Genomic DNA, 21,463 nt, shown 5'->3' with positions numbered 1-21,463 from the left:
GCAAAGGGAAGTGCAGAGAAACAAGCGGCGACAGAGGCAACGGCGTATAAGCGAAGCCGTCTTCAGCCAAGGAAGGCACGAGGCAGTCGAGTGATGAGCCCCCCTTTGGTCTTGCCTTGTTAGATTGAAACCCACCGGATAACATTTGAAGGCATGTAGGTATTGAAAACATTACATAGTTGTATCGAGTTATGTTCTACAATCGAGGTGCTGCACATGCGATATTCCTGCCCCGGGTCATGAAGTCCGATTTCAAAACACACGAGCGAATATGAGGCCAGGGTAAACTACAGCTCGGCTCGGTCTTTTAATTTTAAATTTCATTTCATAATCATCAGCGAAACTTTCCTTCTCGCAGATCTCTCAATGACTAAGCGGGAGCTGATGTGGCACGCAAGCTACTCTACATCGAGAGACACCCGGAGGTATTGAGCATGCCTAATTATGGCAAATGGTGATGATAATGTTGATTGTCTCAATTAAAAGGTCCTATTGGTCTCATTTTGAGGTTACATATGTGCAAATCATCGGCTTTCAATTCCGACGTGATTGAAGCTCGGACGACTTGACGCAAAGTCGTCCGCGCCACCACGGAAAGTCGGTGGTAAGACTTGGGCTCATATAGACACACCCAAGGAACGTGAAACGCTTGAGCGGACGATTTTGCAACTCGGATTACCATATGTTACTCGATTTAGGGCTGCTGTCCTCGACCAGACCATGACATCAAGTGACGGCGCAAGCCGCGGAGCGGAGGTGAGCGGAATATGCCTCGTGAAGTCGGAGGTCTGTGGTGTCTTGTGAGCACAGCATAATGAATCAAAGTTTTATACTTAAAGCGGTTCTTCTAACATGTCCTTCGTTTTGAAAAAAAGACAGAGTCCAGGGGGAATTTGAGAACGAAACGCTTGTCTCGTACGACAGCCATCGCAACCTACGAAGGCTGTTACATACCACGGCCATGGCACTCTTCACCACAATCGTCATCTTGCTTGCTGCTACTGCTGCAGCAATCTTGACCTTACTTAGACGGCGTTCGCCTATTTCATTGCCTGGGTATAAGGGCGAGGGATCCCTTGCATTTTTGCATGACGCCAAAGCCTTTGCAACGAAGCCCATTGCACTCATACAGAAAGCCACGAGACAGTGTGGTGATGTATTCAGTATCCAGGTTCTTTCAGTGTACAATGTCTGGCTCCGTGGCAACCAACTTAACAAGGTGTATCTCGAGACGCGAGAAGAGGTCTGGTCGTTTGTTGGCGGCATGGTGAGAAGTGCGGCGGCGTCAATTCTGACCAGAACACTGACTACCATCAGGGATTGTTCCTAAATAAAATAATCGACAGCGGCTACTGGGATCATTACCGAGTCCTTTTATCCTCACTTAGTCGCTACGTAAGCTCCGGTCCGGCACAAAGATATGCTGCAATAGTGTCTGTGGAAGAGACGCATAAGGCTGCCGCCGAGTGGTCATTGTGGGATGGCCTCGAGCTATTCGACACAGTTTCTTATCTTGTGCACAAGATCATCGTTAGGTCGCTTATGGGAGAAGACTTTTACGACCACAATGCTGCCGAACTGTTCAATCTCCTGCATTCCATGGAAGCTGATATTGGCAGTTTGCTGTCTTTCATCTTGCCCGACTGGGTTCCTCACCCGCCTGCGCGACGCTTACTGAAGGCACGAAACCGCTTCAAGGAAATCTTCATGGAGCGACTCCGAGAGAGAGACAGGCAAGAGAGAAGTGACGTTCGGCCTCTACAGGATTACGTTGCGTTCACCATGGAAGACGGCGCGACAGCGCCATTGAAGCATCTTATGCCCAGCCATCACACCATGCTCATGTTTGCTGCTCATACAAGCACTGCTGCTAGCATTTCTTGGAATATAATTGCCGTAAGCAGGAAGTAAAAAGCACATAATCACCAAGCCATTTGACTAATATAACTCAGCTTCTGCGCCACCCCAACGTCATGAAACAGGTGACAAGCGAGTTGCGCTCGATGCCCGAGGGAGAAGAATCGCTTCTCTTCCAAGCGTGCATCAAAGAAACGTCAAGATACTACTGCGGAATGAAGCTCCTACGGTTAGCTCGCGAGAATGTATGCATTCCTGGGTCCAACGTGAACATCCCCAAGGGAGCAGTAGTGTCTATAAGTCCATATCTCACCCACCTTGACCCAGAGAACTACTCTGAGCCGGAAGTTTGGAACCCTCAGCGATGGATCAGCAACGAGCAAAAGATTGTGCATATAGACAACAAAACTGATGGTGTGAAATATCTTCCATTCGGCGGCGGCAGCCACAAGTGTGTAGGAGAGAAAATGGCCATGATAATAGTGGCTAGGACGGTGGCTACACTCCTACGAGAATATGACTTTGCTTGGGAAACAGAGGACATCCCGGACAAGACTGACTTTTCAAATCTCAACTTTGACAAGGTTGGAACGCCCTGGCTTCGAGGTGGCGTACGGGTTCGGATGAGGAAAGCTACTAGATGACACGACGGTGTGAGCGCCCGGTGATCCTGTTTTGTTACTTATCATATTGAGCTACATGGTTCACAAAGTCTGTTTTTGTAAGCCAATTCATGCCGCACCCTAGAATGAGCTAAATAAAGATTCTTTTCCCTCCGCGACTTACATGCATCGCCGTCTTGCAAACGACAGAGAATCTAGCTTGCCAAGGTTCCCGCGGATCAAGTGCCATACTATTCGGTACTGTCATACATCATACTAGCACACACGAGATTTCAAATGAATTTATACTCTGTCTTGACCTCGTGTTCTCTATGTATCCAATGGCGCCTTTCCAGCGAGTGGACAGCGTACATAACGCTAGCATTTACAGAAACGCACAATACCTTGCTTAATGCAGAGCACAACCCCCCATGACAAGTATCGAAGGTTTCTAGCAAATTACAATGTATGCACTGCTGACAACGTCACTCGCCTTCCTTCGCCATCTCACACCCCCAGCGCGAACCGCAATGTCGGAACCACGGCCTTCGTCACTGCGTAGCTTGTTTCCACACATAGCACATGGCCTATATCTGAAACCGAGAATTATGCCGCAAAGCCAAACCCAATGGGATCGGACTGTCGGTGTGCCGCGGCAGCAGATTTGTGCCACGGCATCTCTCCGACTCATGTCGGGGGCCAAATGGTGATGATCCGGGCTCCCGGGAAGGGAAAGGGGAGGGGGGTTGCACCTAGAAGGCGTATTTGCTAACGACTTTGATAAGAAATTTGCGGTTCTTAGCAAGACTTGGCTATGCATAAATAATAGCATTACGTGATGACGCGTGGCCGAGCTACGTCCAGTCTGCTCGACTGCAAACTGAGTCGCGGGTGGGCAGATCAAAGTCGCCACATCACTTTGCATCTTCGTCAACCGACGGAGAGGATAGACGTCGTCACGCAGGTGACCTTAGATCCACCCCCACGAGGTGTGTACATCTTTTCTGTTGCTCTCTAAGTGGCTGCTTGCCTGCAGACGTCGACCGTGGACCCCCGATGTGGTGGTTGTCAAGGACTATGAGGCACATCTGCGAGCTGGCAAACACATGAAACGATGTAGTGTGCCCGGGGACATGGTGCTGCAGATGGTTGCGTCATTTTGGGCTGAAGGACGTCATGGGAAGCGTAGAGGCAGCAACTTAATTTGAACTACACTTGATTCATGCCAAAGATGAAGCTAAGCTATTAGATGGAGAAGGCTGGATAATGAGGAGCTTAACTTGAGAAGAACGAACTCTCTGAATGCCATGGCCATATACTATAACCGCCCCGTCGTTAGACGTATGGCAGTTGTAAGAGACATTTGATGCCGACGCCAGCGTATGCTCAAACAGTAAATTAAAGGGAGGGGGAAATACTGAGATATATTCCAAGTTCATGCCCGTCCAGGCTGTCTATGTCTAGAAGACTTCAGGATTCCGTTCGCGAAACATATTGATCCATGGCCATTTCCTGTCATGTTGCCTCGGGGGTATCAAGCTACTCAACGTCTTCAATGCACTCTCGCAGGATCGAGCTCAGCTCTCCAATAAATTGTGGCTGAAATGCAGCGTCGTGGTCTCCGCTGAACGGGATGGACTGGAAGCTTCGGAACTGCGACGGATTCCACCGCATATTCTGCTCTCTCATGACAGTCTCAATCAGCTGTGCACCCGAACTTCCTTTATATTCCTCTGCGACGTCGATAGGCCCTGCAGTGCATTTGATAAGAACAGCGTCAAAATCAGACTTGGTGCCGGGGGTAAAGAGGTCGCCGGGCTGGACACTGGAAATGAGATCAAGACCTCGATGGATATGGGTTTTGATGTGCCGCAAAAATTCTTCCATGGCGGGCGGCTCGTCGCAATCAGAGCCACAGTCTGAATCGCAACCAGAATCATCAGTCAAGAAGTCGTCGGAAAGCGGAGACCCTGGAGACGTGAAGGGGCTGTTGGTGTCGAAGATGCTGGCTGCGCTGGATCGAGCACTCGATATCGTCGGGCTTGAAGGGCTTTTCCAGACACTGGAATGCCGAGATTGGGTCGCAATGTAGTCGTCCATTTCGGAGTTGCTTGTAATGGCGGGCGAGACAGGAAAGTCGTCGGCGCCATCACCGTCATCGGATTGTAGCCCACCAGCTGAAATTGTGCGGTCAAAGGTGGTTTTGGCAAATTCCCAATGTTCCTCTGTGCTCTTAAACTTTGGGAAAACTTCCGGGTTGGCAGAATCAATCATGATGACTTTGTAAACCTCTTCTCCTCGAGCTTCCAGCATTTGCGCGATGAACATGGCAATCATGCCACCCATGGACCATCCACCCAAAAGATACGGTCCTTCAGGCTGAATATCATGAATGCCGTCGAGATAAAAGGCAGCCAGGTCTTTGAGGCTGGTGGGATACTTGAGGATATCGCCGCCGGGGCAGTGTAGAGGACTTGTGATGCCGTATACCGGTCTGTCGTCGTCGCTAAGGGAATGAAGATGAAGAAAGGGAAGAGCCACTCCAGAAATCGCGTGAACGAGAAAAAGGGGGGTCAGGCCAGACATATCATCGCCTTGGATCAAAGTAATGACTTCCATGACTGCGTTGAGTATAACAGTGAACACGCGGTGCTTTTCAATAAGAATAGAAAACTGTTCAAAAAATGGGTGTGGGAATCTCGGTCTTTGCTAAATGAGGTCAAATTATTGTCAATATGAGGAAATCCCTTTGTGTGATAAATTTCCGGTGAACAACGGGCAATCCAGGCCCGTTGATACGAAACAAAACTTTTAGCGGGAGACCAATGACCTGCGAGAGAAGTCTACTTCCTGGAGATCTAGAAGGGCATGAGATCAACTCTGAAGAAGAAGCAAAGAATGCAATCAACGACTCTAAACCCGTGAATGAAACGTGGAGTTCTGGAATCCAGTACTTCCATTCCCGCTTCCCAAGCCTCAAACTTTATAATATCTGCGTCAATTCGTCTCCGCGAGCATAGGGACGAATGCCGAGGGCGGGAAAGAGCGAGTTCAAGCACGTATCTAGAAATGAGGAGGCGATGAAAGCCAATCTCGTTGTTGCTGGCGTGTCAAGCTACCTGGCTACTTAGGAGAGCTTGCGTCCCGAATGGGAAATAACCCTCGGCACAGCCGTCTGGGATTGCTCCGGTTGCAATGCTCTGTCTTTGCCTCTTGTTCGGGTTACCTCCATGGACAGTTAGTGTCAAGAGAAGGGTCCTCATGAATGCGTGATGCGTCTTAGCCATGATGGCGGATGACTCCCTAGACAAGCCTCCAGAGCACGTTTTCGAGTCGGAGGCATACTGGCCATCCACGGGACAAGTTTCAAACTGAACCAACTCCACATCTATTTCGGTAAATTTGCGTCATTGTAAATCACGGTGGCAAAGATCAAGGGCTCACGGGGTTGAGGTGAGTACTCGTGCGGTCAAGGTGGCGCATCATCATGGCGCGAGCAGGGAGGCAAGACGTGCAAACCCCGTTCTCAATCAATACAGCCGGCAAATATCAAACGACCCGTACTATTCTTACTCGATTGAGAATACCGCCGTTGTTACAGATCAAGGTCCTGGATATTGTCTTGTCCTTCCGCCAGCCAGCGGAGGCGCCGGCGATATGGCGCTTACTACCGGAGAGCTGGCCGGGCAAGAGAGGAGTACAAGAAGACGGCGAATTTCCGTCAGAATAATCTTGAGTTTCCTCGAGTGGCAATTAAACCCACAGAACCGAAAAAAGAGGGCGCGATTGAACCGTGGTATCTGTCTCTATTTCCATCAACCCACGTGTTAGGGGTACGCCTGATCTCGACATCCATCATCAACTGACCAGTAAGATAACAAAGAAGTAAGTTCCTGCATTCAACTGGTGTCAGTTAGGCATTACTTCCATGTGGAGCTGTTCGACGAACATTCTGTCGCATGGAATGTGGTGGCAACGGAATCCCTCTGTCGATACCCGCCACGCGCCATGCCACGAGCTAAACATTTCGTTGACTTGCTAGGTAGGCATCAGTAACAATGCCATACAAGGCCATTTTGGCGTCTTGCCTACTGCTTCTTAGAACTGCCTACGCAGTGCCTGCGGCCGTTCCTCCCAACGGTGTCGATGAAGCTCGATGGGGTCCTGGCGGACGATGGAGTGACAGGCCTGGTTCTTGGAACCCCCGTGGAGGGCAATATGACTTGCCACTTGACTGGGATCCTCTCGGTTTCGCTTCCAGAATTGGTGTTGGATCGCCCAGATTCGACTACAAAGTCTTTGTCGACTGGACCTGGGTCAGCAACATTGTGACTACGCCCAAGTGTTATGGCCAGTGGAATCCGAGTCTTTGTCTGCATCCTCAGCAACCCTACTGGGATCCTCGCAATTCCACCACGTTCAAAAATTTGACAAGCGAGTACGCTGATCGCTCATGGAGGCCCAACCACTTTTTCATGCAAGACCCCATGAGCATCGAGTATGGCTCAGATTTGTTGCATATTGGGCCTGTTACTGGAGAAGCTGTCCTGCAGTTAACAGACCTCCAATTCAACGTCTCGGCCAAATACGGAACCCCATTCCCTTTCACAGGTATTTTCGGCATGTCACCGGTCTTTCGTGGTGATGACGGTAAGATGAAGCCTGACATCAGCTGTCGAGGCAAGCTGGGCCGTGTTTGCTGACACTCTCGCCACCAGTTGACTATCAGTCCGCCTATTATCAGCAATGGATGAATGGCCGCTGGAGAACGGCACATACCGGGTTCGTATACTGTCATGAAGAATCTCGCAAGCCTGTTTGCAACGGGCATGATGGTATCCAGACCATGGGCGGCATCCGCCGCGATCTCATCAAGAACCAAAAGATCTGGTGGTACGATGTGAGGCTGTACCCCGATGTCAACACCCTAGACTTTGTGTATAACCCGCCCGTATACAACTACTGGGGCATCGAACTTGCAGGCCTCAAGATTGGCACCGAAGTCCAGAAGATTGAGCCTACATCAAACAGCTCTGGCAAGGGTGCCATTTTCGACCACGCCGCCTACGGTCGTGGCACTCCATTGACTCCAAACGCCTACGCCAGACTGGCCCAGATCACGGGTGGAAAGCCCGTGGAACTCAAGGAGCCTCCCAACAATGGAGAGCAGAAATTCTTCTCAGTCGACTGCTCCAAGCTCAAGTCGTTCCCCAGCATCAAGTACAAGTTCACGGGCAGTAGCCGAGAATGGGCCGTCACCCCCGAAATGTATGTCGAGAAGATGAAGGACGGTTCTTGCGTGCTCAACGTCCGAACTCTTGCCAGTGGTGACAAGTTGTGAGTCCTGTCCCAACCACTTCGCGTTCGCAATGGAACAATCGACGAGAGCTGACCGAGTTATTCCGTCCACAGCATCGGGAACTTTGGCGAGACGTTTGCTAAGGAGAAGTACATTATTCTTGACTTCGAGAAGAACCGGGTTGGCATCGCAGATATGCAATGGTAAGCCTACATCTATGTTGTAGACAAAGAGCGTTTTAACTGATCAATGCGCTAGGCCATCCTTCTGATGGCATCGACTTATCCGCCCCGTAGGGCGTAAATCCGCGTAGGTGACGCGCTCTCAGGAACAGCCACGACTGGTCGGGGTAATGATGACTTGATTTTTGCAAAGGCGGAAACAATATTTGGCAAGGCATAAAGTAACGCGTTTATATTCTTCAGTACGGCATTCCAATTGACCTGCCGCAGATTAGGAGATGATTGTCAGATGAGAGTAGTAGTACTGTTATCATATGCGAACTCTGGTTGGTTTCTTAGGGTCACCATATCCTTGTCGGCGCTTGTACCCGAAGGGTAATACAGGGTAGTAGCATCACTTGTCCCGACTCCCAAGTCTCGACGGACTATTATTTCGCCTCCTTTTATTCATTCTCTTGTATATTCAAATAGACAAAGAAGTCGAAAGGGAGAACTTGACAGATCCTTTTTCGATAATAAAAATGAATTTTTTTTTATGTATATGCTGTGGCTCTACAGTGGTCTGTCTTCCTGTTTGTGTACTAGCGACAGGGTACTCTCCCGTGTTAGACTTTCCCGCGTCTTAATGAGGAGAGGGTTGTAATGTTTGATCTGAACCATTGAAATCTCCAGCTATTTTTGATATAAATAATGTACCTTAGCCCAATACTGTTTTGGATTTTACGCTTGCACGATGCCTGTATCATGCGTGTAATTTCATTTGACTACAGAGCGAAACAACCAACAATTAACAATTAAATAATGTACCTTAGATTTACAAAGTGTTTAGACTCCATGGAGCTGTCAACAACATGTGGAAGAAAAAAAAAAAGGCAACGTCTGCCCACCTAAGTACCAGGCCGCATCTGTTGGATCTACACGGAGGATTCCGATGAAGCGAATGGTGTATATATATGTACACTGTAATTCGTTCTGTTTACATCATTTCCTGCCCTGTCTTAAATGACCCATGAATGGCCCTTTCAGCTTGTTATTGCACGAGCTGGCCTTCTACGGATACATTCGCAGTCCTGGGTATTTCGTTTAACTACTTGGACCTTGATATTGAGACCTTCCTCCCAACGATCTACGCACATATTGCACCACGCCATGATGGAATACAACGTGTATTCGGCTCCGTGACGGCCCGCATACTACTTGCATGATCTCACATCATTCGTCAGAATGTCTGGTCTGTCCGTTTTCTCCGCCTGCGAGTCCGAAAAATGGTCTAGTATCCGCCGTATTTCATGCCCGTACCTCCGCCGTCCATCGGCCAAACCGCAAGTTGGATGACCAAGTCGTACGATACCTAGCAGTCCACGAGTTTGCGATATGCTACAAATAGGCTTTGGAGGTTCATACTTTGAGGAAAAACAAAGTGGCATATGCACATCCTGTTCATTCTTCCGAAATCTCCAATAATAATAAATAGTGTCAGGCTTTCTTTAGCCCTCACATTATTCTGATTCTTAATCACCAACTCGTCTTGTACACAGTTTCATCTACTTCTCAATCATGTCCAAGGTGGATGCTGAAGTCATCATTGTTGGAGCCGGTATCGGCGGCCTCACACTCGCTGCAATCTGCAAACGGCTGGGCATCACTTACAAAGTTCTGGAGAGGACCGAGGTTTTGCAGCCTGTTGGTGCTGGAATTTCTCTGGCCCCTAATGCCCTTCGGGTCCTTGATCAGATTGGCGTGTATGAAGAGCTTCAAGAGACTGCTCAGAAGCTGCAAAAGCTGCAAATCTGGCGCAATGCTACCCAGTGGAACAGCTTGAGTTTAGACACACTTGAGCCAACTTATGGCTACCCAATCCTGTCTGCTGAGAGACACAACTTCCACAGACTTCTTTACAAGGCGGCTGGCGAAGAAGAGAATGTTATCCTGGGCTCCAAGGTTGTCGATATAATTGACACTCCCGGCGAGCCCGTTCGTGTCGTCGTCGAAGGAGAAAAAGAGTATCGTGGCAACCTTGTTGTTGGTGCAGATGGCATCCGATCAGCTGTCCGACGAGCCCTCTTGCGCAACACTGGTCAGGAGGCGTCGGCGAATACCATCCAGTTCACTGGACGTGTGCATTTTTCCGGAATAACCAGCCCACTACCTAACTGTGGTCCTAAGGAGCTGGGTGTTGCCAATTGGATGCTCTACGATCAAGCCATCCTGACCACCTGGCCATGCAAGGATAACAGACAGTGGTATATTGGGGTCAAGGTGAGTTCAAAGTATTATTTTTTGAACATCCGGGGCTCCCTATCCCAACCCGCCGGTTCATGCGGCAATGGAGAGGAAGGTGAAGAGTCATGGCAGAACCTCCGTTCGTTTCCTCTGGTTCGGAGGTGATATCAAACTCCGGATCTAAAGATAGGCAACATGGACCGAAAATGCCACATGGGAACCTGTCTCAGTTCACTAGCTATGAAACATAGGGATCTACATCCTTTGCTGACTTGAACCATGTTTCAGAAAGCGGAGGGAGACGTCGATAAAAATCGCTCGGTATGGGATTCGATCACGCCCGCAGACATCAAGAAAGTCTATGGCCGAGCTTTCCATCCATTCGCGGAGGAGGGTCAGTTTGGAAGCAGTAAGAATATCCTCAATGTTCTAGCGTATGCCTCTTTTGTCGAGAGGTTGCGTAGCCAAAAAAATTCCACCCTACTAGAGCTGACCACATGTAGTCATCGACAAATCGGAGAGGGTTGTTGCCAGTAACGTTTTCCAGGAAGTTGAATTCCCATCCATGTACAATGGAAGAGTGGCACTTTTAGGTGATGGTAAGTGGGGAGTTTTTCATCATAGCCCTGCTGGACAAGGTTTGTTGAAAGATGTGCGGTTGCTGACAGGTTGTTTGGACGATTATAGCCGCCCATAGTATGACGAGCTTCTTTGGACAGTGAGTTCCCTATCCCACCCCCTCTCTACTATCCGAGGAAGCTGATAATGTCATCGTGAAATAGAGGCGGCTGTCAAGCCATTGAAGATGCCGCTGTCTTAGGCAACTTGTTGGCTGAGAATCGTAGGACTCTCGTTGAAGACTCTGAACTGATTCTTTCTACGTACGCAAGGATCAGAGAGCCTCGAACCAAAGACTTGTCAAAGTTTAGTGATAACTTTGCTCTACTGCATACAGCAAGATTGCCGTACGGCACCGGCCCATTCGTGAGATGGCTGCTTTACACCCTTGTGCCCACATGGTTTTGGATCAACTATCTTGGCTGGCTGTACAAGTACCAGCCAACTGTAACTGCTTTAGGTACGCCGTCTGCCCACGGAAAGAAGAACGCGTGAATAAAAAAGGACGCTCCGAATCTGAGATGTGCGCTAGGGGGCGGCAATGGTAAGCTTAAAGCGTGAACTGCTGCAGGAACTGTCCAGGCTTCTAGAATGTAGTAGCTGGTGTGTGGCTTCCCGGTGGCCCCCTTGGCGTCCATAAGCTCCCGGTGTGTGGGGTTGGATTTCTTATTGTATTTATGTAGTATCAGGAATTGGTTCCTCCTCGTGTTTATCCTTGGTTAGACTTAATTTGTTTTGTCAGTCTTACTACTCCTCGTTGTCTCTGCTATTCTGGGCATAGAGTGCGTGCTTCAAAGTGAAAGCCATTCGGCTTGTCCACGGCTGAGTGGTGTGCAGTGATGTTTGGCAACGAAGGGAGTAAACTGGAAGCTGTCAGCATCAAATGGATGCTGCGCCATGAGATTATGGCTTTCAGTGAACTCTCGTAGCGGGAGAGCGTGAACCCTATGAAGTGGTGGGATTCCATGAGTCGGTTATCTCTGGCCCATCCTCATTGTCATTAGCGTTCTGGTATAGTTATGCAGTAGTCATACATATACCAACTGCGGTTTGCCATGATGTCATTGTATCTTGAAAAAGGCTGAAGCTGCCTGGGTCTTCCCGCATAAGGCGGTACGGCTGCCCTCGTCCTGTTTGGAGCGGCTCTTCGGGCGCCCAACAGGCAGTTCCGACAGGAAGTAGGCTTAATTGACAGCCGAATCCTATCAATCCTATCAGCTTGACGCTGTTTGACTAGACGCTATAGGGAAAAACATGAGACCATGAGGACTATCCAGGGACCAACAAATGGAGATGGATGATGGGTCCGGCCTGGATGTCGAATCCTGTTCAAACAAACGCCTTGGCCATCCTGAGACTCGAAACACGCCGGCAGAATACCCACTTACCACGCGGCAGATCTACCATCTATCACCTAGCGCCGCCTTTGCAAGCTCGTAATCAATGTCCATGGGCCGTAGGTGTGAACGCCTCGGAGGTGATGGTACAGGAAAAGCTGAGCCGGGAACTCCTGAGCTACATCTCCCCATGTTTCAACGGAGTACTGTCTGGTGGGGCAGGAAGCTGGGCCACACCTTCCCTTCCCCCCCTGTGCGTCTTGACTCTTGAACCTACCCATGCCTTTCAACCTCTCGCACTCCAACTCTCAATTGTTTGATACACCCCTCTTTCACCACCTCTCCATGTCCCTTAACTTGGTAGACAAATCCACCAGCACCCAACCCATCATGACGTCTATACCTGCTTGACACTAGTTCCACTTTGTCTCACCGGGAGTGCAGACCCTGATTCCTGGGACTTCGTTGCTCATAACAGCATGGCAACTGCCAAGACAAGCTCGACAGGGTCCCAAGAAGCGCCTATTTCGGGGATGGGCATGTTGGCACGATTTCCGGCCTGGCATTTTACCTCCCCGAGAACACGGCAGACACAAGGATCGGCCTCCCTCATGGCCATGAATTGACACAATCCTACCCAGCTGACTATGCAGGCGGGCGTGTGTCTTGCATATGCTCCATGGATAGTCAGACGTTGTGGTAGAGCAACGCAGTCTGAAGCTGAAGCACAACAAGTACTTGAATATCCATGGTCCCCATTGATATCATGCTTGAGCTTCTCGTCATGTTACTCTCAGAAATCCCAAGAGCAGCGAGGACCTCACCCCTCATTGTCTTTCGCTGCTGTTCAAATATTTTCATTTCCCTGCTTCCCTTGTGCCTTCAAGCTGAATTGTCTGGATAGCAGGTCCGAACTTGGTTTTTGCATTAGTATTATAACCAGACTTTAAAACACCTTGCCACTTGCTTGGCTATATTGCACGCCTCCAGCGCCTTTATGAGCAAGGACTGTTTCATTCGATACCCACCATCTCCCTGCCTGTCACAGCCCCATGATCATCACCAGTTGCCGACTACTGTTTACGATAATCATCAACGCTGCATCATGGCTTCTAAACACCCATTGAGACGTTCGTGTGCATTTTGCCGCGCACGCAAGATCAAGTGCTCCAATGAGACGATTTGCGAAGCATGTCGAAGACAAGGAGCTGACTGTATATATGACTTCGAACCACCTCGCCCCAAGTCTCGAACAATCAGCCAAGATGGCCCTCGATCAGATCCTGCAGCGCGAGCTGATGGGCTCTCTGGCCGACAGAGATCCTCTACTGGTGGCACACCGGCAAATGGAAGCCCTACTGGCACTTTCTCCGAGGAGCCAATGCCCATAGACGACGTCGATAACATTGCTCTAGTATTGGAACAAAAGTTTTATGAGAACTTTTCTACAGATACCGGCCCACGATCCAATCCATGGCAGGAGAGGATTGCAGCCTATCACCGCTCTATCCAAAACTCCGTTAGAGAACGCCCCGAGACCATGACCGCCAAGTTCAACCCCAAAAATGTCAAGTACACTGGTATCCTAAACTTATTAACACACGATCTTGTCGGCCTGATTACGGACCAATTCGGCTCTCTCGGTTGCCATCACGTTGAAGATGGAGGGGCCAGATTTTTCCTTTCTGGGTTGATTAGTGACGAGACGCAGACAATGTTCGACGACGCTCCCTTCAGTGGGAACCCGCTCTCAGAGTATGGACAGCGACAGCAGACGCAGCTAATAGATGTCTGGTTCTCTGTACATCCATTATCATTCCTTGTTTCCAAAACGCTACTTTTAAGAGAACTCCGTGATGGAACTCATGATGAAATCCTCCTTGCCACAATGTTGGCTGACGCCAACTTCAGCATTGGTGACGAGGTTGCCATGGCCCGTGGCCACGTTCTGCTTCGATGGGCCACGGCTCAGCTGCGAACAAGACCTCTTCGATCCAACCAGTTCTCCTCAGCTGGCGCCGCCCAGTACAGCGGGATCTCGACACGAATCTTTAGTGGTATTTCAACAGCTCAAACCTTGATGCTTTTGGCTTGGAATGCCTTATGCTCATTCCAGATTCGCCGTGCTACCTGCTACATCGGCCTTGCAGGCAGGATTACCAACGAGATTAAAGAGCAAATCTCCAGCACCGCGGCCCCTATGACTTCAAGCCGAATCAATGGGATTGATGTATTTGACGTTGAGAAAGAGATTGTGGCCTATCTTTACTGGACGACTCATTCATTGAGCCTTTGGGCGTTTATTCAAATGGGCAACGGTTATTTTTCTGGCCTTCTCCCTACCTCCTTAACTTCCATCTTCCTCCCTGTGACGGAAGCATCGTCAGTCATTATTCAACTAGATATGGTGTCGGAAAATTTCAGCACATTGCAGAAACAGAAATCTGTCATTCGCGAAATGTGGCCGCTCGCCCACATTGCCAGTGTCATTGCCTACATTTTTGCCCTTTACCCGCACGACGCAGACACGTCCGGGTCCCCGAAAACAAATTTCTGGCAAGAGGCACCACTACTTGCACTGCAACGCATTCAGCAGGGCAAACCTTCGCAGGATGTGGGAGCAGTGTGCCGCGAGATAAACAGAGTCTTGATGGAGAGCATTCACATTCTCAACAGGCAGGTAACAGAGGTCTCGTCGAGAAGTTTGGTTCTACTTGTCTACCATACCATGGCTATCCACTTTCTGTTCCCAATGTTGCCACAGGGCCAAGCTGAAGAAGCGGTTTCAGCCGAGATGGTGGACAGATTCTGTGCCTCTAGCCAAGAGATATTGCAGATTTTCACGGTGATTTCAGAGCAGCCCCAAGACTTGTTTAGCCTCACACCATCACTAAGATCCTCATTTCCCGACCTATTTTGTCTTGCATTAGACACCTGTGCGCGGGCGCTCAATCTTATTCACACCAAGAAAAAGATGGGGGCCTTGCTCATGGATCTGTCAATGATGCACACTTCCGATACCAGGCTGCAATTGTTGGCAAAGAAGCTATATACAACCAGTCAGAATGACTTCTTGAACCAGGGTAGGTCCCTGAGATTGGTGCGGAAGCACCTGAGGGCTTGTGTAAGAGCATTTGGCGGATCTCGGTCCGGGTCTGCATCTTCCGGAGCCTCATCTCCAGATGACGGCAGCAGGTCTGGGACATCCATGCCACAGTCTCCTCTTCATCATAGTCCCCCAATCATTGCGGGCCATGAATCAGACCGCATGTCTACAGCAACAACTGCCGTCATCGACTCGACGTCTTCATTCATCTCGCCCATGGACACATCCACGATTCCTCAATCTATGCATCAATCACTGCCTTCTTCCGACTCGGGCAGGAGCTCCATTCTGTACAGACTAGTTGATGATCTTCATAAACCCGATTGGGACGCCGCGGACGAGCTGTTCCACACTGTCCTTGACCCGGGCGCTCTCGGTGCGCCTGTGGGAGACCATCTCAGCGTCTCTGACCTTGTTGACATGCAAAATGCCTGGTATCCACAGATTCCCGGGTTCATGGATTTTGATATCTCTGGATCGATGTCTGGAGTGCAATGGGAGTGGCCAGAACTAGGGGTCGAGACGGCAGCGGCAACGGCCGGGGCCGACCTGGATTCTGCCTTGTATTATTTTGACAACACACCTAACAAGAGGCCATGCTGAAGGCATTGCACCGAAACCGTATTTCGACACTCAACATGGTCTGGCATACCGGGGTTTTCCCTAGGAGCTTATCTTCGCGACTGGTCTTGACGGCCAATTCAGCCCCCCAGTGGTGGGCCAAGAAAATGAGCATCCTGCTTTGGAGGCACGGCCCCCAACGTTTCGAGACACACACGGCTCCTCTCATACATTGACCACAGACTTCATCAGTACCACGAGTGCCCTTTGCACATTAAGACGAACTAAAAATATTGGAGACTGCTTTGATTTACTCCTTCTGGATCTGACGGTGTCGAAGCAGTGCTTGTTATGCGAGAGACGACTCGCCCGCATTCTACTTTTACACGGCCGCTTGGCATGAGCACTACCCTGATTTGTTAGCTCATTGCCTACCAGTAGCACTATTACTTCTCCTTACTCATGGGCATACTTATGGAAGAGAGAGCGAGGAAAATTCGTCTTTCCCACATTTGAGAGACTGTATTTTTTTTTTTTTTTTTGAATTTTTGCCTTTTGTTGAGTTTTATTATTTTAATCGGCGGTAAACAAATTCTGTGCTATCATCGGATTTTGGGTGATATTGTTTACTAGACTCCTGAGTCTGCTGCTAGGGCTACATCGTTCTGTTTACTTTTTCTTTGCCATGCTCACATAGACCGAGGTATGCAATGATGCGCCGTTTTTATAGAGATAATATGAATATAAAGTTGAACTAGGCAGGTGCGTCATCTTTACGTCTAGTAATGATCGAATTAACGACCCTGAAAATAGTTGTCTTGAAACAGTCCATTTGTTCTCTATTCTAGTGCGAGACCATATGCGAGACTACAACGCAACCGCATGAATCACACGAACCGGCGTCACAAAATTTTCAAGTGAAGATCCATGCCAAACCCGAAATCCTGGGGGCTGGCGATGCAGGGAGGTCATCACGGATGGATTTGTGTCATTATTGGTCAACAAGTATTCTCGCGACTGCGCCGGCGAACGGGTACCGAAATGACGATGGCCCAAGGTAGGAATCTCTTGAGAGATGTTTCCAAAATAGAAGCATCGTGCATTATGTGACGTTTATCCCCGCTTCATCCATCATTGTGGATGGTTGGTGAAGGAGGATGGTGGTGTTGGTACAATTGTACAGATTTGTAGTGAAGCCACAAATCAACATCGGACGTGACCGAAAACTAGACCGGGAGAGAAACTTTTAGTCATCCGCATGCCTTAGATGAATCATGACGCCAAGGGTCGGAGGTGTGTGCATGGTTCACTAAGCAAGCAGCTGGTGCGGGTACTGGAGAATCGCGATGTTGTGAACACGAAACACCAAGGATTTTCAGCAGAGGCCCGTTGGGCGTCCGTCAGATCATTAGGAGGCATTTGTAGAGGATTCAACTCCATGCGATTTATAAGCATTCGATCCGATGAGTTATAATTTGCATTTCTTGGGGTTGTCGCTTCACCAGTGCTCGGGGGGCAGTAAGTTATTGCAAGATTCTTAGAGTTACCAAGTCTCAAACTTTGGGCTAACACGACGTTCCGATAGGGCCAGGTTTGTGATTATTGTGAACAAGCTGGTCCTGGTGATTGGTACATGCCCTGCCCCAGATCGATTACATGGTCGCTTTTGGGGACAGAGATGCCAAGCGCAATCGCGGGCGCAGCGAGCGAAACCCCCGCTGTTCCTTTTATCCTTATTCCTTTAGTTGCCATGGTAGGCTGTTGATATTATTCGATCTCAGCATGGCTCACGAAACAGAATTTTTAATACTTACGACAGAGACTCGAAATGTCTCCTTTTTTAAAGTCTAAAGCGCTGTTCTATGCTTGGGCTTCTCGGCCGGCCCTTAACGAATCTGAGTACGTAGAGCAGCGCTTTCATATACGGTAATATATTGAAGTTGACTACTTTGGTAAAATAGAGTATAGATGAACAGGCTTTAACTAGATCAGGTTCCTCGCTATTATACTCAATATCCTAATATATTGTAGTATATTAGTATATACTTCCTAGTTGGCAAAGATGTTCTGCCAAAGGCTCCAACGAATATGATGCAAGGAAACGAAACTTGTCTGCTTAATCTCCGGGGGTGCCCTTGCGCTCTACAGTTCTAAAGCCGATCAACCAGGGTCTTTAAATTAAATGATAAGCTTGGTGGAGGCGCGGCACTTCCCATGTCACACGGTAAGACCAAGTTTATAACAATGATACCTACGTCACGTTCACGACTCATGAACATGATGCGCCACATGTTGAACTACCGCCAGTTGGTCTCTTTTCGTCTTCGGTTACGCATTTCAAGCCCTGTATGCATCACCTTCTTTTCAGCAGAACTTGAAACAGCGACAAATCCTTCACGGGAGCTGGGGGAATCGGTCTGTCAGCACCATTGGCTTGGCGGCGACACACCATCTTGGGCGCACTTGGATGCCCTCGCCCGATACACCCCGGTCTGTGAGTAAACACACTCCATGTTTGCGGGCCGCACCATGCGATTGTCATGCACAAAATCAGAAAGAAGCCCCAGGCTATTTTCGGAGAGCCCTGTCTGTCTCTTGATGGGCCGGCCGTCGAGCAAGGATTGATTAGTACCACCTGCAGATAATGAACCACAGGACCTGAAATTAAGCGGAGGCGGATGACTATTTTCTGACTACAGGTCCATGGTCCATCTGTGTTCCCGAGGACCTAGCTGAGGCTGGCACAGCCAAACAGCCTTGTGTCATGGTGCTGCGTTTCCTGCGCCCGGGTGGCGGCGGCAGAGGCTCGTCGTGCGACTTCGGACGATTTAACCGAACTCAGTCAAGCTTTCTAGGGCGGTGATGGGAGTGCGAACAATATAGCCTCAGGTCGGGCCCAAAAGGTGGTGTCAAAAGTTGCATCGGAAGCGGCCATTAAAGCATACTTTGTTCAACTGCGAAGCTACGATCCCGTCTCTTACTGTAACTCGTATCAGATCTCAAGAGGAAGAAAGGAGCATGCCAATATTGCACAAGTATTTCCCCGTTTACCACGACAGAGAGTGGTCCAGAGCTAGTATTCTCTGTGAGATGGAGATGGTCTAGCTGACAATTATTTCAGTCTTGTCTACTATTGTGAGGATTGACAGGGCCAAAATGTATGTTTTCTTCTTGTAATTCTTTAATGCAATGCAAGGATACTGACTACAACGATAGTGTGTTCCTGCACCATGTTGCTGTTTCATGTCTTGACTGCTGCCAGTCTGTCTACCTAGTAAGTTAACTATCCCCCGTGCTGTACATGCGGTATTGGATTGCACGGCTCGCCCCCAATGTTGACATCGGGCAAATGGCCTACTCTTTGCCCGCGGATGGGCTTGTCAGAGCAAAGTACTAAGCGTCGTCGTCTGCCCCAAAGCGACATGTGTCGGGGGGTCTTTTGTGGCACAAATTCTTGGGTAAACACCAGTGGTGGGCTGTAACCGGTAGTTATAGTAAACAGAAAGACACAGACTGAGGAAGCGCCAGTATGCTTTTTATAGTGAAAGAAACCACCCAATAGATAAGCCCTGGCATGGCAGAGGATGCTTTTGCTGAGATATGGTATGCCAAAGAGAGCAGATGGAGCTAGCTGCCTTAAAATACTGGCCATTTCGCTTGTACACGGCTGTAAGCGTTGCATATACCTCACGAGTATACCTGAAGAACTGCTGATGATAGTTGACTTGGCTCTATCATACAGAAGCTACGACTTGCCAAATGAATTCGACCAAAATGTTCATAAATCGGAGTAGGAACGAACAGTGTCATCTCCCCTTTGCCAACATCAGGCTTGAGGCCGCCAAATCCTCACAAACTAACTCAAGGGGCGAGGCTTTGGATGGCACACGACAGGGTCCCTTGGACATCGGTGTTTCAGAACCCCTGAGCTGTGTTTGTACCCCATGGGGGGTTTGAGTGAAATCTATTTTGAGGAGCATCTACAAGTTCAACCCCCCTCCACGTGTGGTAATACACGTGGAGGACAGGATACGGCACGCAAGGATGTCCAACCGCAGGATAGATAAGATTCTGCGGCATGTGAAGAGCAGTGCAAAGGTATAAAAACAAAACTGGAGTATTTCTCCAAGCCGTCTTTTGCACAAGTTTAATTCTACTGCGGCCAATTGTGTTTTGTTTCATTCAAGTATTCGCCAGTGGCAACTTCCAAGCTGTGCTGGCGAGGTGTTTCCGCGTCTAAGAAACTGTTCGCATTTCGAAAGCCTCGAAGGATTGTTTCGTCTTCATGCATGTCAAGGGCCAACAAGTTGCAAAGCTGTTTGGCATGCGTTGGAATCTGTATTAAGCTCCGCAGCCCCCCAGTTCGGCTCAGGATGGTGTTCGAAGCGGCTTATCCGAGTTCGCACCAACACTTTATCCAGTCAGGTTATCGAACGAGTCCGGGCCAATTGAAACAAAAGTTTACAACGGCCCTGGGAGCATTGTGGGTTGCCTAGGGTGTTGCATAATATTCCTACTTCTTGGCAGGGCTGACAATGACTGACAAGTATCTCTAGATCACCGGGCGAGTGCGACAAACTGCCCCCACGGTCATCAGAATCCACATCGACTTGCCCTGTTAGCTCCAAGTGTACCATGAATACGATGTCCGGTTTCAAAAGATGGTTGAATGTTTAGTGAAGCCGGTTAGGGAGCTGAGCGGGGGTAGCAAAGACGTGAGTACATACGGCGAGTTTCAATGCTATACAATTGAGGGAAACACAATGGAAACTTCATGCAGATTATAACTTAGGTAGTCAGCGAACTGAATTAGAACGAAACTACAAAGATGCGCGACGGCTCAAGTTGGGTGTGGCTTCGCCCCCCTGTATGCGTACCTGAAGCTAGGAGCTTGAGAGAACCTTGTCGAAACTTGCATGTTGGAGTTGACCCCTGCATAACTCGAGATACTTCGGACCTCAAGTCACTGTGGTATCAGCAAGTACCTCTCTTTTCACACCGGTTTGACTCGTCAAGGTCAGCCATTAGTTACGACGCACTTATCAAGACAGCCACTCCGTCACCATAGTAGATGCCGCTCGTAAAGGACCCGATTTAGGCGATTTCCTTCCTACGAGGCTAAAGGGGCACCTGCAGTAACTGTACCACATCTGCCTGAAATCAAGTGGCTAGCAGACACATCACATGGCTAAAGACCCTGGCTCTCTGCCTCGTGGCTACCCGGGTTATGGCAGGGGAACGAAACAGGCGTAGTCCCTGTTATGGACGGCCCAGGGTGCTCATGGGCCCATGAAAGCCTGTCGGTAGCTTTTACTATGCAAAAACTCCAGAATCCCATTCCGGAGCCGTTCGGTGACGGCCGCCGGAATAGTGAGGATGCTCCGGATGGTGCCGGAGCTACCACTCTGAAACCAAGGCAGCTCCGGCTCCGGGATGCACCGGCAATGAATGACAACAAGAGCAATAGAATAGAACCAAGATGGAATATGTCGTGGGTCATGCAGTTGTTGGCAAGTTCTTATACAAAAGATGGTCCCAACTACATTGTTTTGAGGCTTCTAGATACTCCAGCTCTCATCTTCTCAGTCTTCTATTCAACAGCTCAGCTCAGCTCCTTGCGGTTTTAGAAGATTGCTAGTTCTCGGCTTTGTACCGTGACATAACCCTTTAAGACGTAG

General features: G+C 49.2%; 5 protein-coding genes across 5 annotated transcripts; 4 read left to right on the top strand and 1 right to left on the bottom strand.

Moving 5' to 3' along the window:
• Positions 1-961: 961 nt before the first annotated feature.
• On the top strand, positions 962-2,501 carry MAA_05617 (Cytochrome P450 CYP5108C1; the record flags this gene model as incomplete). The annotated part of the gene is made up of 3 exons (XM_007823615.1): positions 962-1,267; positions 1,318-1,896; positions 1,953-2,501. The coding sequence occupies 3 exons, from the start codon at positions 962-964 to the stop codon at positions 2,499-2,501; spliced, it is 1,434 nt and encodes a 477-aa protein (XP_007821806.1).
• A 1,497-nt stretch (positions 2,502-3,998) lies between these two features.
• Positions 3,999-5,078, bottom strand: MAA_05618 (Thioesterase; the record flags this gene model as incomplete). Its single annotated transcript, XM_007823616.1, has 1 exon — positions 3,999-5,078. One exon carries the CDS (start codon positions 5,076-5,078, stop codon positions 3,999-4,001), a length of 1,080 nt encoding a protein of 359 aa, XP_007821807.1.
• A 1,439-nt stretch (positions 5,079-6,517) lies between these two features.
• MAA_05619 (aspartic protease) lies at positions 6,518-7,965 on the top strand (the record flags this gene model as incomplete). Its single annotated transcript, XM_007823617.1, has 3 exons — positions 6,518-7,109; positions 7,178-7,796; positions 7,872-7,965. 3 exons carry the CDS (start codon positions 6,518-6,520, stop codon positions 7,963-7,965), a joined length of 1,305 nt encoding a protein of 434 aa, XP_007821808.1.
• A 1,532-nt stretch (positions 7,966-9,497) lies between these two features.
• On the top strand, positions 9,498-11,276 carry MAA_05620 (FAD binding monooxygenase; the record flags this gene model as incomplete). The annotated part of the gene is made up of 6 exons (XM_007823618.1): positions 9,498-10,199; positions 10,452-10,572; positions 10,667-10,762; positions 10,851-10,881; positions 10,946-11,004; positions 11,119-11,276. 6 exons carry the CDS (start codon positions 9,498-9,500, stop codon positions 11,274-11,276), a joined length of 1,167 nt encoding a protein of 388 aa, XP_007821809.1.
• A 1,947-nt stretch (positions 11,277-13,223) lies between these two features.
• MAA_05621 (Zn(2)-C6 fungal-type DNA-binding domain protein) lies at positions 13,224-15,827 on the top strand (the record flags this gene model as incomplete). Its single annotated transcript, XM_007823619.1, has 1 exon — positions 13,224-15,827. One exon carries the CDS (start codon positions 13,224-13,226, stop codon positions 15,825-15,827), a length of 2,604 nt encoding a protein of 867 aa, XP_007821810.1.
• Positions 15,828-21,463: the final 5,636 nt, after the last annotated feature.

The sequence above is a fragment of the Metarhizium robertsii genome, assembly GCF_000187425.2.
Source record: "Metarhizium robertsii ARSEF 23 chromosome Unknown MAA_Scf_2, whole genome shotgun sequence".
Classification (NCBI taxonomy): domain Eukaryota; kingdom Fungi; phylum Ascomycota; class Sordariomycetes; order Hypocreales; family Clavicipitaceae; genus Metarhizium; species Metarhizium robertsii.
The sequence above is the reverse complement of the archived record's forward strand: the minus strand, read 5'-3'. Positions and strand labels throughout refer to the sequence as shown.